At 38.3% G+C, this 16798-nt stretch overlaps 1 protein-coding gene across 3 annotated transcripts in view; it reads right to left on the bottom strand.

The window, feature by feature from the left end:
* The window catches only part of rols (zinc-RING finger and ankyrin repeat domain-containing protein rolling pebbles), a 76052-nt gene that overhangs the window by 18211 nt on the left and 41043 nt on the right, over positions 1–16798 (bottom strand). For all 3 annotated transcript variants that reach the window (XM_090164145.1, XM_090164144.1, XM_090164146.1), the window contains exons 2-3: positions 246–473; positions 48–176 (exon numbers count right to left, since the gene is read on the bottom strand). In XM_090164145.1, the coding sequence (XP_090020271.1) occupies positions 48–176; positions 246–473 (357 nt within the window). The remainder of the gene's footprint in view (positions 1–47; positions 177–245; positions 474–16798) is intronic.

Below are 16798 nucleotides of genomic sequence, written 5' to 3'. Positions count from 1 at the left end.
AATTTATAATACCACAAACATTCCATAAATATCTCAAAATAACTGACCTAATATTGAAGACGGAAACACCTTCTTGCTATCCGTTCTGGACTGCATGAAAGTCGTGAAATGTCCGTTTGTTTTCATTCTGGGACGAGACGCCGGTTTCGAGTCCAATCTTTCGCTGTTATGAATGTCTGTGGAATTTGGCGCGTAAGCAAACCCATATTTCACCAAAACAGATTCGGAGATGATAGAACACTTACCCATAGGACTGATTACTATCTGTTGACAGAGGAAACAACGTTCGGAGTCGATCATGCAACTGTAACATCGTTCGTGTCCGCAGTTCTCAACGAGGCGACGTCTTTTGCCTTTGTCGTAGGGATTCCTGCAAGACGGACAGGTCAAACTAACTACGCCGTGGTGATGGCCGGGAGCCGGACCGCCGGACTGCAGCTCGCCGTCTTTCATCTTGCGAATTGATCGCGGATCTACGAGAAAACGGGAGACGAAAACTTCATAAAAATATCCGTGTTAGAATGTACATTCTAAACGCGCGTCAATCCATAGACGCGTTTCGAGTCAATAAAACATTTTTACACTTTTATCGAATGAAATAGTAATCACGTGGGGTTGTATATCGGCGTCGCTATCAGCTGACTATCGGCGGGAGTACTAGAAGCTCGGGACAGTGTCGAGAAACGAGATATTTGAATGAAAGAAGCCGACGCGATCGCGGGCTTCTTGGTTTCCCATAGGAAATCCAGTACGAGAAGCGGTTGGGCCGGAAGTATGGGGACTGCCCCTCAGCCACCAGGGGGCGGGGGGAGGCACGGGAGAGGGCTAGACGACGGTACTTGTGGCCACCACATGATAAAGAGAAAGCGAAAGATGGATTAGACTAGAAAAAGGGGGGGGGGGGGAATAGGCAATGATACTATAACCCCCGTTGAAGGGGTCCACGCTATTTTGGCAGACAGAAGTGCCACGGGTGAAATCAGACATCCCCTATCGGCCCTTTAAATACGCTAATTTGCGAGCGTCGGGGGTTAGAAAGGAAAGCCAGTCCCCACTAACTTTGATAAATCTGTACAGAAACGCGATACGGTATCATTATTTGAGTGCAGCGAAATACGACGCACTTTTAACTCGAAATGTACTACATAGTTAATGTGATTTCGCAGATTGCAGCGTGATTTCGTCCACGCTACGACACGAACGTGTCTAAGGCCAAGCGCTCCCTGCTCTTCGTAACTTCTACGTACTACCTTCCACAAGCCTTTGCTTCGTAACGGAGACAATGCCTTGTGGAAGGCAGGACGGATACGAAACTGAGAGCCAGTGGGCGCCTAGCCTAACGCCGCATCTACGGCGAGTACGGAGCTACATTTAACCAAGAAATCAATTTGTTTTAGCGTATCAAAAGCGGAACGGCTATGTGACAACCTTGAAGTCACCCTGTCCCGCAATTCGAAAAGGGTTCAAAACAGAGTTCAAATGAAGCGATTTTCGTCGATAAGGTGACATCACCGATTCCTCTGTTTTTTCCCAGACTTTTGGCTAAGGTCCCTCCCCTATAATTTGAATGGGTGTAATGAACCAAAAAGACTTGTTCTCACGCGGGATGAGCCGGTAGAATGGGCTAGATAAGCTGGATATCTCCTTCAGAGAAAAGCCACACACGCTATATTTACGCGGATGTATTCGAAACAGTGATTTCAATCTCTTTGTCCGTAAACAAACCGAGACAAGTGTACGCTTGAATTCATTAACTTCCCCGATAAAATAAGGTTTAATTATTTTAAAACAATCAAGCTAATGATAGTTCCTTTCAATCGCGGTTTGCAACAAGAGCCTTTTTTAATAAGAGAGATTACGTTGTGTATTCCTCCGTTGTAGCTTCGGGCGTATGGTAAAACAAGATAGAAACGACATTTAGCATCGTAACCGAATAACCGCTCGTTTTCTGGGCGGCCTGGAAGAACCAGAGAATTGAAAAATCTCAGACTCAAAATAATTACTGAAACTAACAATGGGAGGGTCACGACGATTGAATTCCAGTAATAAAAGGATTAAAATCGCGGTCAAGTTAAAATAAAACCATGGCGAAGGTCGATTACGTGTCGGGTTGGAAGCTTCCAGAACGCTTCGAAGTTAAGTGGGTAAGAACTCCGTTATACCGTATAGGCTAAATGAAATAAACGGTCAATTATAAAAGCCGCTCTTTGTCGGTGACTGTTAGGAAGTCATTTTTCACAGACCTAGCAAATTGCTTTTAAGAGACAAGCACGGTAAGACGCGCAACGAAAATTACGACGTCCAAAATGAGAAGAATTAACAAACGCATTCAAACTGCCCTGGTTTTTAATTTTGAGCGTAATATATGATACTAAGGGTTAGTCATTGTTCGCCTATAAATTATACGGGAAAAAGAAGGTAACGTTACGCGCGTGGGTTCGTGTGAAACATGGAAGACGATGCTCCGAATAGCCATGTTAGAAATTTATAAAAAAGTAGACATAAACAATGGTTTTTAACAAGCTTTAAGAAACAATACACGACGAACCTCCGGCGTTGAAGAGTCGGGTCTACAACCTTCCCCGAGGTTTAGTATTCCAAACACGACTCGAACTAACCGGGCAGTACTGTCGAAGAAAAGAACAGGGTAAAGTGCGCCCACTATTTAGTTAGAGCGAATTGACAGCCAGACGACAATGCCAAGTAAGGGCCAATATTAGCGTCGGCAACAACATGACGTCACTGGCTAACCTACACGAACGAAGTACACAAAAGCCGATTTATTTCGGCAGGAGGCAAACCTACAAGCGTCTTACGTAGGTATAAATAAGCCTAGTCGAAGAGTATAAGCCCTATTAATGGGCGCGTCCTTCTTTAAGAAAGCTCTTTATTTGGTTGTCAACTCCCTCGCACTTTTGTGGCCTAAGTAAATCTCCTCTCTGCAGTAAGAGGGTCGCGTAACCGCCTGAAATAGCTATCAAAGGACCCTATGAGTTTCGATTTCCTTTAAAGGAATTACTTGATTAAAACGGCGATTTGATCGGTATTTTTTTGCCTAGGCTAAATATTTTTATAAAATATGTTTTTGGCATAGGCAAAAGGTTTTATAAAATATTTTAACTAATTTTTTTAGTTAAGTATTTATTTTGGGGTATTTTCTATTAAATTGGGTACTTTTTACTAAAATATTTTAATTATAGCTAGTTTTTTAGTTCAGTATTTATTTTGGGGGCATTTTCTATTAAATTTGGGTACTTTTTACTAAAATATTTTAATTTGGGTACTTTTTACTAAAACATACAAAATGTGATTTAATTGACGCTTGTAATTTTTTATTCAAATCTCTAAATTGAAATTTTTAACTTTTTATTATAATATTTCAGGGTTCGTACGAAAATTTCTGATAAAAAATCCCTGACTTTTTCAGGTTATCCCTGACCAATTTTTGCCAATATTCCTGACCTTTTTGGACATTTTCTTTTATTATTTTAGGTAAAAATTCTTTGTTAATGTGTGGTTTGGTTGACTAACTAAAGTCCCTGACTTTCTACTAAATTATTATAAATCCCTGACATTGTCCCTTATTTTACCGATCCCTGACTTATCCAGGTTCTGTACGAACCCTGTATTTGAATTCAGTTCTATGTTTAATTAAAGTTATTTGTTTTTCTTTTCAATGCGTTTTTTATGCTAAAATTTGTGAAATGCGATACAATAACACTAAACCTTTATAATAAGTTTTTCGTTCATTATAGACTTCTAAGTGCTAAGTCTATTATAAAAGGGTATTTTACAAATATAAATTTTTATTATTTTTCGTTAGTCATCGGAGATTACTCGAAATCCGATGTCAAAAATGTACACTTATCCAATAAGAAAAAAACACGCCTAAAAGATTAAGGATAACACTTTAATCCTTATCTTCGGGAGTCGCGGCGGCTAACCGGGTTATCTAAAACGGAATCAAATATAACAACATAGCCCGAAGGCTTTTTCATTTCGCGCAATTTGAAATGGGAAACTATAAAACACACACACCCATTTACTTCCCCCCTTACCTCCTCCCCCATTTCATTTCCAAGATTTTTTTCTAACCACGATATTTTTTTTACTCTTAAGAAATTAATAGTTTCTTCTCGAAATGTGTCTTGAAAAATTAACGATTCAGTTAAGATATCAGAGCCATGAAAAACCTCATCACCTCATCACTCCCTCTCGATCGCGACAGGATTCTTCATTTTTACGCTTTGCTCTCTCTCCGCATCTTCGTTAATCAAAGGGTAATCCATCCCAAAATAAACAGCCACTCCCTGCGCGGGAGAATAACCGCCCACCGTTATCAGCTTCCAACCATCGCAAATTAAGAATAATGCCTTGTCAAGAGAAATACGTTGCAGAGTCACTTTAATACGAAAATAACGTTCAATATTTTAAAAGCGTATCATGTCATAATATAAAGTGCGGAAAACCGAGCGTATAGAACTACCTTTTGCAAGAACAAATATAGCCAGCTTCAATATTTTCCAAAATTTATCTTTGGCAGATTGATATTTGACAGATACAATTCCGATCTTTTTACCCAAATGAACTTGCTAAACAGAATTCTGCTCTTTCCAACGAAATAGATTTGGAAGAAAGCATTCAGCACATTTTAACCAAATGGGTTTCAAAGAGAAAATTCAGATATTTTAAATCACATGAATTCGGCCGAATAAATGCAGTTATTTTAAAGAAATCTTTTATCAAAATTAATGTGCCATGGAAAATTTTACAATTTTTAACCAAATTAAATTAGTAGAGCAAATTTTGCCTTTTAATACCCCGATAAATTGGGTATGAAATTCGCCTCTTTTTACCGAAATAAATTTGGTATAAAAATTCTACCATTTTTACCCAAATTATTTTAACAGACAAAATTCTGCTTCCTCCAAATGAATTTGGCAGAACTAATTCCGTTTTATCCCCCAATGAATTTGGCAAAGAACATTTCATTTTATCACACAATGAATTTGGCAAAGAACATTTAGTTTTATCACACAATGAATTTGGCAGATAAAATTCAGTTTTCCCCCAAATGAATTTGGCAGAGCAAATTCTGCTTCCCCACTAAATGAATTTGGCAGATAAAATTCAGTTTTCCCCAAATGAATTTGGCAGAGCAAATTCTGCTTCCCCACTAAATGAATTTGGCAGATAAAATTCAGTTTTCCCCAAATGAATTTGGCAGAGCAAATTCTGCTTCCCCACTAAATGAATTTGGCAGATAAAATTCAGTTTTCCCCCAAATGAATTTGGCAGAGCAAATTCTGCTTCCCCACTAAATGAATTTGGCAGATAAAATTCAGTTTTCCCCAAATGAATTTGGCAGAGCAAATTCTGCTTCCCCACTAAATGAATTTGGCAGATAAAATTCAGTTTTCCCCCAAATGAATTTGGCAGATAAAATTCAGTTTTCCCCAAATGAATTTGGCAGAGCAAATTCTGCTTCCCCACTAAATGAATTTGGCAGATAAAATTCAGTTTTCCCCCAAATGAATTTGGCATAAAAAAGTGCTGCTTCGCACCTAAATGAATTTGGCATAAAATGCTGCTTCCCACCTAAATGAAGTTGCAATACAAAATCTTGCTCAATAGAAGTTCTTTATGCTACAAAATCATATAAAATCTAATTTAAATAAAAGTCCATGGCCCCAAACGGTACCACATAATCAACTTAAAAACAAAAACTAAACCAAAACAATGATGACAATTTAGCGCGCAAGGACAAAAGCGTAATTTGAAGCGTAGAAAATGGCTGTGAATTGGCGCATAAACAACAACAATTTAAGTGACACCTGGCGGACGCGGATGTAAAACTCAACCAAGCGTGATGAGAAAAATAAAATCTTCAGTCGACGCTAATTCCGCGGAATGGGAGAAATGAAATTCCAAAATTTAGACAAGTGTAAAATTTATGGCGCCCATTAGTGATGCAATATAATTTTTTCCTAAGTTGACCGCGTGGAATTCCATTGGAATCTATATTCCAGCAGAAAGCGTAGGAAGGAGCTCAAAACAGAAAAAACGGGGGGGGGGTGACAGAAACGGTCCTCAAATGTCGCGTGGGTTGATGGACGATTAAAACATTTTCACAAACAAGACGCAACAGGCTCTAGCTACATGAGGGTACCCCCGTTGTGATAGTTATGTCAGACGTCTATATTATGGAAAGGGGTGCCAATTTGGTTAAGAAGGGGCGCCAAAAGCCTGCAGATAAGGGCAGAACCGTCCCTTGAGTAGGGCTAGCGGGTCAGTGGCCCAGGGCGCCAAAGTTTTAGGGGCACAAAATCAAAGATTTTCATTTAAAGTGGATATTGCAAAAATTAAAAATTTCTACCTAAGGTAATGGGAGCGCTATTTTGTTTTGTTTTTTTGCCCAGGGCGCCATTTGGGCTAGGTACGGCTCTGGATGAGGGGGGCAAATTTAGCATCCAAGCTGTACCCCCTTAATCCAAAATTTTCCTACGCGCCTGTCCGATGTAACAGTTGTATTTTATCTTTCAAAAAGTACTTTGTCCAATCAGCGGGACCATGCAGAAACCTTATCTCTTGACTTCTGCTTGTCTCAACGGATAAGTAGGTACGACCACACTTTAGGCAATATCGTAAGCCTCCCTATTTCAAAAATCGAAAGTTCCGTTAGGGAGATAATTTCAAAACAAACTGAGAATAGAGCGGAGGCCTCGCGATTGCTATAAAAATAAGAAGAAAGTTTTTATGGTTCTCTATTCTCAATAATTACAAGGGGAATCAATTCCTCGGTGAGAAATCGCGTCGAAGCCGAGTTGCCAAGAAGATGGATGGTCTAATGACCAGATAGCCAATTAGGAGGGACTTCTAAATTTTAGGGTTCATCTCACCCTTGATTAATATCAACGAGATTGATATGGATAGCGAAGAATTCGCGCGTGAGCCGTCGCAACCATCAAACCCACGGCGGACGACACTGACTTCGAGGGAGGCCATTGAAGGGACAATTAGCGAGCGACACCTGGTCGCCGGACATCGCTTGAAAGTCCGATTTCGGCACCTCAAAGTGACCATCTGTTGTTGGGATTGCTAAAAAATTACTAAAAAAGGGAGCCGCGGAAATGGGATATTGAAAAACCAAAAACGATCTTCCCAAAAAAAACCCGCCAATCAGTGTCAATTTTTGTAAGGGGTTCCGAGTTGAAACTGGTCTCCCTAAAGGGATGATTCTCCACATTTCGGCCAATTTGGGCTTCGGGCGTGTCCCGTATTACACCAAGGCGAGTTGTCAGTTACGTCTAAACTATTAAAAGGGCAGACTGCACCCTTCGATCGAGTTGTCGCTTCACACCCAACCATCGAAGACTTCGAATCAATTTACGAAATATTTCGCGTGGGCCATACCTTAAATATGACCCTCGTATAACCATTAAACCCGTCGAATCTAGATACACATACGTCGATACGATAAAAGATTCGTGTGAAAAACTCGTATTTCAACTTCAATATATATATATAAAACAATTTTATACTTTTAAACGATTAAATCAATCAAGCAAATCGCATTTGCACACGAGGTTAAAATATAAAATCTCGCACCCTTTTTTATCAATAAATTTCAATTTTCTCCTGCCAATAATCATAATAGAAACGTTTAATCTTTCTTATTTGAATAAAAACATTAAATATTCAATCAGCATATACGTCGAAGAGAAAAGAACCTTGAATCCGGTTGAAAATAATGCCCCAACCGTTAGCCCGAATTTAAGGAGGGTTTGAATGATAAATACACCGCTAGAAAACGTATGATTAGTGCCGTAGGAACCAATCTAAATTTCGGGTCCGAGATAAAGGAAATTGAAGCTTATAACAGCCCCGGGGGTGCTGGAGATTTTTTTTGTGGCGCGAACAATCCACGGAAAGCGAAATCTCAACCCAACTCGGACACGCAACCATCATTAGAAATGGGACTGGTATAGTTTACATTATCGTTGTTTCGAGTGACAAAAAAAATAACGTGTCCTTGGTATATGATAGGAAATATACTTGTGTGTCAATATATCGAAATGAAAACATACTCTAGGCAGGACTAACAACTACAGGTATATCTTCAATTAACAAAAATGGCGTGGTGAGAAGAATCCGCGTCCTTGATTTGATAAGTGGAGAATTTTAAATTTTGGGCTTGGGTGTCAATAGAGGATAAATTTCCCGTAAGGGGGCGCGGGAATAACACGTTTCCGCACAGGATGCAGGTGACCGATTTCTGATGACCCTGCCCTCTCTCTCCCCCCCCCCACGTTTCTGGCAGCCCTTCCCCGGTGATAAACACAGATTGGCTAATAAGAGTAATTCATTATACTGACAAAGGAATGAAATAAGTCAATTAATTTCCAAACAACCTTCGAGAGCAGGATATTTCAAATTGAACCGTATTTTGTTTTGTTTTTCTGATAGCTATGCAGATTGCTGTAGGTACTTTACGTGGAGCAGTGGTGCCAGAGCAGTTTTGTTATTTCCTCTTTTGAGAGATAGAAATTTCTATTTCTAGGACAAATATTTGCCAGTGACAGGCTTTGACAGTGGTCTTTGCAAATTGGTCTTATCATAAGTATTTAACATTTTTAAAAAGTATGATTCTTCACATGCAAAATTATTACTGACTATGAAGTTTTGCGTTCGCTCGCTCTAGGGTTTCACGTGGCCTTTGACCGCGTCTCGCTAGAGGGCGATTTCCTTTCTGCGGTGATGTCAATCGTCTTCATAAATATATTTCCCAAAGAGACATACTTATGGCCAAAATATTATTGACTTATGGCTATAAAAATTAATTTTATCAATACATTATCCATGTTATATTTTGAATTTTTGACAATTTGATAGACAGTTAATTTAAAAAGCATTTTCCATCGTGAAAAGTTTAAGATTTCAACCAATTTACAATTTTTTTCCATATATTTGGTACGAAAACCATATTTCATTTATGAAGTAGTTTTAGAAAATCCATAAAATAACAAATTTCACGCTATTTTTCTTACTGAAAGTATTTTTTTTTAATCAGACGCATTTTGAGTATGTTTAACGCGATTAACATTACAGCAGAATAGAAAGATTAATACTTATTTCTAAGATAAATATTATATACTACTAATAATACTGACCCTAGCTTATTTCCCTCAATGTGGCATCGCTGACCTACAGCCGGTTTTCAATATTTGACCCTGAAAGGCTGAAAAATACATATTTGGAGAGTGTTCGTTTTTGGTGCATGTGGTTTAGCTTCAGAGGAGGCAGACATAATATAGCGTAGACATTCCAGGCTTCTGCTCCGTAGACGGGGGCCCCTCGCCTATTATGAGGATGTCACGACTGTTTCAAAGTATTTCACTCTCGGTCTGAATTGGAAATGGATAAGTACCCCCAATGAAATATAGTCAAAATAAAAGCTAAGGCCCCTCCACAAACCGCAAAACCTTCGCAACTGCTATACGGCAAGTTTTCACTAATGAAAAAAGGCTACGACGGCGAGTGCCGACGCAAAAAATTTCCGTTAGGCCTAATATACATTTTTGCGTCGACGCAAAACATCATTAGGCTTATTTTCAACTAGCGAGCGTTGCGGCGCGTCACTCAACTTTGGAATGTACAAACCTCTTTACGCGCCGATAGAAAAACAAATAATGGAAACTAAGCTTTAGTACAAAGTTATTGTGAAGACCCAAAAAATGCGTTAGACCTAATACAACGTTTTTGCGTCGTTGCAAAAAATATCCGTTAGGCCTAATACAACGTTTATGCGTCGTTGCAAGAAAATATCTGTTAGGCCTAATACAACGTTTTTGCGTCGTTACCAAAAATATCCGTTAGGCCTAATACAACGTTTATACGTCGTTGCAAGAAAATATCTGTTAGGACTAATACAACTTTTTTGCGTCATTGCAAAAAAAATATACATTTAGGCAAAAAATTTAGGCTTAATACAACGTTTATGCGTCGTTGCAAAAAATATCCTTTAGGCCTAATTGTTTGCGTTGACGCCAAAAAAATTTCATTTAGGTCTAACTGAACTATTTTGCGTCTCTCACCGTGGCGGCGTTATAACCCTAGTGAAAACCAGCCTCTAGGCAGTTAGCGAATAGTTCGAAAGAGATTTAGGCAGACTTGAAAATACCCTTAACAAACACTGTCCGCTTGCCTGAAAGCCGTCTTCCCATTTCAAGTTCATAATATAATATAACAAGCATTATATACGAGTAAGGAGCAGTCGGAATGACTACGGTGATCTAGTTAAATTATGCAATTAAATGGGAGGGGCTCGCGGTGCTTTGTAATTCGTACTTCTCAATCGTGTACCCGGGTCTTTAATTATAATGAAGTTGGCTTTCCACGGTTGTATCACGATTGAAGATAAATTGGGGGACCCCTGGGTGGCTTCTTATCCCACCTGTTTGTCGGCGTATTCCATCGACCCCCGAGAAATCGGCAGGTGGTCCGCGTCAACTCGACGAAATATTTCGTTAAAATCGCTTTATATCAACCGCTCGACTCGAGGACTTGGCAATTGAGAAAAAAAAAATGCTTTAAAAAATGGTAACAAACGGCGGGGTGTCTATCTGTTCCGAAGTAAAGGGTGTTAAAATGATCTATTGTTAAATACACCCGCGTACAGCCGCCCTGTTATCTTCCTGCGTGTCCTTCTTTCGACTAAAACAATCACTCTAATCATCCACGCTGTAGCGACACCCGACGCAAAATGGAATTACAAACGGCTTGAAACGCCGTTTAAAACTGGTTCTTTTAATTATTTTTTCCTTCAAAGCGCTACCAACAGTCCTCATTATTATGTATTATCAGATATTTTTTATTTTAATACATAACCTAAATCCAATTAAAATTTATTCCGAGGCTAATTATTTTAAAATTTTATCTAATCTTGGCGGTCGTAAATTTGAGTCCATAACAGTTCCTTCTGCAAAAGCTTCATCCAGTTAAGGTTCCCATCGTAAAATAAAACTGAGCTAAGTTACAAAACATGCTGTAGGTCCAACTTCCGTAGGTTAATATCCAATTTTGGAAATGAGTGTATGGTTATAATGATTCACATTTATTTCTATCAGGTAAAACAATTACGATAATGGTTCCAGAAAGTCTAACAAATGCATTACGGTATAGGTAACATCAAAAGGGTTTGGGTGCTGTTACGCGTTAGTATGTGAAATAGGAAACCTTTATGCAAATGAACTAGAAAATGAACCCTTTTGGGACGAAATTCACCTTCGCATCCGCGAAATGTTTCCCAGGAGGGTTAAAATAATAACATAGCCGGTGTCTCTAACCCTTTCATTAATCACAGCCTTCTAACCAAGGACACAGGTGCGTCAAGCCATTCATAAAACATACTGGACTTGGGTACATTCCCATTACGAAAACCCAATAGCAGACTTTACCTCGCTACTTTACTACCAGACTGCAGTTCGCGGAAATCCCGAAATTTAACGCGAACGGGACTTCAATATCAACCCTTTTGTATTTTGATGATAGAGAGAAAGTATGGCGGCAAATGTAACCCTGGGCAGAAGGAAGATTAGGGGCGTAATAGACGAAGGTTGGGGTGACTCACATTCAAAACATTATCTTCGCTCACACACTCATTTTGAAAGGCATTTTTTATCCGCCATTCGGTAAAAATAAAAGGCGTATATTGACGAGTAAGGATAGAAAAAAATTAAAACTGAGGGTAACAAGAAACGTACAGTTTTTTCGTTGGCCAAAAAAACCGATTATTATCGTATATTTTTTACGTAATTTATGAATTAGAAGTTTGAGAATGAAAACTCGCAAAGCCTACACTTCCAGAAAATGGGCGTTTTTCAACTACAAACGATAAAATCACGCGAACAAGAGAATTTTCGAGGGGTTGTTCAAATAATCTTTTTTTTTTAAAATCCATCCGTAAAGAATAAAAGAACCGACTTTTCTTTAACAAGTTTCGGCTTAAATGAGATAATATACCAAAAAATAAAGGAAGATATTTTCCGAATCGTTTATAAAAAGTATTATATTATCGTGTATATGACTTTTTATTAAAAAATTGGCTTCCAGCGTTTTCGCGTTTCTAAAGTAAATTCAGAGCCCCAACCTGTTCGTTTATTTCTTCTAAATAAAGAAGGGATTATTTGCGGCGGCCGAAAAAAAGCCGTAGAATGAAAAATATATTAAAAAGGTAGACATGTTGTTTGGACGTTACGCCCAGTTAGACACGCTTGTCGGCAAAATTCCCTTTGAATTCACTCGGCACCGCGAGCGAGCGATTTAGAAAAGTCCTTCCTATTTTGTACCGTCCGAGGGTACTTAGATCGTAGCAGGCCCCCCATTCACAAACCATCGGACGGTATTCAAACAATCATTACACTCCCCCGCAATCGTACGCGAATTACTTCAAATTACGCAATTTTCGAGTCGCTTATCATTAACCAAGTTAATGGTTCTCCATGCAGGAACCTTTTCCGATTTTTCAAGATTTCTCGATTGTAGGCTATTTTCCACGTAACTTAAAATATTGACTGAATTTTATAAGCATAAATTGTAACAGATTTAAAAATGCGCTTTCACTAATTTTAGGTTCTCCAAAACCACGCGTGTATCATTAGCGTTTTCAGTTACCAAAGAAACACCTAGCGGTCAATAGGAGAAGCGCAATTAGCTACTGCACTTTTATTTGCTAAACCGATTAATCTTTTGAAAATCCAGCAGATATGTTCGCTTCTCACGTTTGCCACTAGGTGCCTCTATGGTATTACTGAAAAAGCTAATTTGACAGGGTTAGTCAAAAACTGTTTTCTTAGTTTCTAACAACATTATTTTTTGTTTAAAACACTTCCCAAATGTTATTTTAAACGATTTTTAAACTAAACTAATAAAATTCATTAAAATTACATTAGTTAAGCACAGAGTTTTGAATAACTAAATTATAATACGTGTTTGAATGTAGGGCGCGAGAAACCTTGTTTTTTCACGTGCGCGTGTCAAAACTATTCTAATAAAGCTAGGACATCGTGACGTAAGAGAAACATAAAAACAAGTTCGGCAAGCGTAGCTGAATTTATAAAAACTATTAATCATTATCGTACTGAAATTTATCCGCTCCGCACGTTTCGATTTAGTTCTTAACCTCTTCATTAAAAAAAATAACATTTAAAGAACGGGTTTAAGACACTTGGATAAGAAACTCGACGCATATATTTTACGATTGATAAAAAGATGTACCAAGTTGCCAAGTCGTATCGTTTTTACAAGAAATAAAATATTTCAAGTATTCGTTATCGCTAAGAATATATCAGGGAAAACGAAAGAAAACAAGGTATTTATCTATTTAACTACGGGGGATCGGGAAAGGGGTAGGAAAATATGGCGTCGTGGCGACTCAATTTGGACCGGAACAATGGGCCGGCTTGTAAAAATAATTTGCTAATCGTCGAATAATTTAACCGAAAGAAAAACTACTATTTGAACACGTGGAAGAGGGCTTGTCAAAAATGATTTATCAAGATTTCAAATTCGTGAATTACTCGTGCTATAACCACGGTCAGAGACGTTCCTCTGTTCATAACGTTCGTTTACAAAGCGGCAGATGGCAGCGCGTGAGGACGCTACCGCGGAGTGATACTCGGCAACGGAATCCGTAGGAAAAAGTAGTCGCTAGTAACGAGGGAAGTTAAACCTTCGTAAGGTCGCTGACAATGAAACTGGAGTTTGAACAAAACAATAACTGGCATCTCCTCCCAGTACACAAACACCCACGACGGCGTGCGAACTTCAAAAAGCCAAGACAAGCGGACCGCGCGCGCTACGTGGACTAAATATATAAGCAGAGGGAGAGGGGCCAAGCGCGCGCGATACAGCCAGCGAAAATGAGGTCCCAATGGCACGGAATTTTTGTGTATTTTACAGATTGTTTAATCAGTAGACAGAAGAATGGAGGGGGAAGTCCTTATTTCTCTCTCCCGGCCTCGGCCGAATGTCGTGGGCGTCCGACTGGGTGTTTTCTAGGGTTTAGTCGAAGATTTAACAACAGACTACACGACGCTTAAAGTCTCGTGAAGAAAAAAACCCGAGAAAAGATGAGAGCCTAAACAAATTGCATTATGCAAATTGTCTCAACAAAATAAATGTAGTTTTAGACCGTCCGAACAAAGTTCGAAGTTGAGGCGTTCAATTTAACGGAATCAGCTTATCCAAAGTTCAACACTGTTTTACCAAGTGTTTACATCTTTCAGACAGCCAAGCGTCGCTACATAAATGAGATTCGGAGCCTGAGGAAATTCAATACGTATCTTGGGCAATTCACCGAGAAGGAAGCGTCCATAACAGTATATGTAACACGATTAAACGCCAATATAAAAAAATCTAATAAAAACAGGAACTGTAGTTAATTAAGGCAATTTATGACCCCACAGGGTTTTGGATCCCCCTTAAAAGTACCTCTTTCGGCGGTTAAGTGCCGCTATTAAATCTTACGATATATTGACCCGACAAAAGTTCAAATAACTTATAGGAATCGTAATAAAGAGTAATTATAAAGGGAAAAAAGCGGTAATCATTGTAAAATGTGAAAAAGGTAATCCTAGTTAAAGTAATTGAAAATGTAAGAAATGGTAATTGTAGTAATTTAAAGTTTTTAATTTTTCGGAAAAGTTAAATGCAGAAAATTTTCCACAAATCGGAAAAATAAAAAATTTAAACGTAAATTACTTTTAAGGGTTATTATTCTAAACAGGATTAGAGGTTTAGAATTACTTTTGGATTAGATAAACTTAAGTATAAATGTCGATAAATTTAAATTTGAGAACCAAATTAGGCTAATCATGGAATGAAAACCTATTTTTTCTTTTTTCGGAAAAATACGGAAAAGTTTCCAGCAAAAAGGCCTGGAAAATTTTCCGACTCACAACTCTATCGTAAAATAAAATAAAATGGTAATCATAGTTAAAGTAATCGTAAAATGTAAAGAAACTGTAATCGTAGTTAAAGTAATCGAAAATGTATAATAAAACCTTAATTGCAGTAATAGTAATCGTGAAATGTAAAAAAAATGGTAATCAAATTAAACGTATTCTTGAAATGTACAAATTAATTGTAGTAAAACTGTAAATGTAATCGTAAAATATTAAAATAACACTAATTGTAGTAAAATAAATTTTAAAATATTAAAATGACACTAATTGTAGTAAATGTAATCGTAAAATATTAAAATAACGGTAATAGTAATTTATCTTAAAATGTTAAAATAATGGTAATCGTACGAAATAAGTATTACAGCGATTCAACTCTCTATTCATCAATCTGAAGAATTTAGGCTATCAGAAGGCAACCTCGATCCATTTCCGTTAAACTATTTTATTCAGGGTATGTACACTGACCAGCAACGCGAGTTATCTGGAATATAATCGCATTGAGAAAAGCACGCCAGTTGTCAGCAAACCCAAAACCACGCCTAGCTCGAAAATAAAGGAGCTCGTTCAGCTCCGGATCGAGAGAACCAGAAGCGCATAGTCCCAAAAGAGATTAAGAACTCAAAATATATCTAGAAAATACGTCAACGATAACTGACTTCCGACAAGACACGCGCTTAGCCTAACTTTTTGTGGCTATACTTTTCTTAGGCTTAAGAAATGCCTCGAAAAAGGCCGATAAACTTGACGTATATTTGGCGTTCTTAACCACTATTATTATCAGAATTCTTGATTTAAAACGCGTACATACATAATGTTCAGACTATGAAATACGATAACGCGTTCTTTGGCGTTCGGCCCAGCCCAACGTTAGGATTACAATCTGGCCCATAGTTGCAAAAATAACTCACCACCATTGTTCCAACCCATTCCATGTCTAAAACCCTCAAAAAAGGGGGAACTGGTAATAGCACCCATAGCCCTCATGCATCGAAGACATAGCATTCCCCTATATATTGTTGAAGGCCATGTCTTCGATGCGATTACCCGATAGGATTCCCGAGATAGAAATTTCCTTGGCACTCCCTGTTATAAGTCAATTTACATAGCGGGGAAATTAGCATCTTAAGGTATCGTATAAGTCCAATAGTTCTGTTAAAAGTAACGCGAATGTACGAATACACTTGACCCAAAAATGCTAATAAACAGAGTCATTGCAACTGGGTCGTTTAAGTTTGGCCAAGAGATGGCTAGTTAAGATCGAGTAGGACCGTTTCTGCTTGTGATTTATGTGGGCAGATAGAGCGGTGGCGTACTTCAAATAAAAGACCCTCCGAAGCTCGTTAGGAACTCAGAATCAAAGGCTTGGAAGCCGACAAATAATGACGAGAAATATTTTGGCGAATGGAACTTGTCATAATTAGCTTTCTCGTGTCTACGTTTTTCGCGTAAAGGGTTTAAAACTGGCTCTGTTGATTTAGTAGAAAAATACTGTATGGTAGTTATTTATCTGCCCTTAAGACGAAAAAAAAACCTGTACTGTAGCGCCATGCAGTTGCCGAGGTATCAGTTATCCAAATTAGTAATATTTTACACAAAGTAGCCGACTGTAAGACGTAGATCTATTTCAAGGGGAGTAGAAACTAAAGACCAAAAATGGTGTAGCAACACGCGTTGCAAAATGGATATAACGTAACTAGCGCTATTTAACCCAAGTTTATTTATAACCTGGCAGCAGAATTGCTAAATAACATAAACCACCATTCCTTTCACTCCAATTTTTGTATCAATATGTGGCTCAACCCATCAATTAGGCTTAATTATACTGTATTTAATAC

Source organism: Leiobunum rupestre, chromosome 11 (assembly GCF_980474605.1).
Source record: "Leiobunum rupestre chromosome 11, qqLeiRupe1.1.hap1, whole genome shotgun sequence".
Lineage (NCBI taxonomy): Eukaryota > Metazoa > Arthropoda > Arachnida > Opiliones > Sclerosomatidae > Leiobunum > Leiobunum rupestre.
This window is presented reverse-complemented; position numbering and strand designations above follow the sequence as displayed.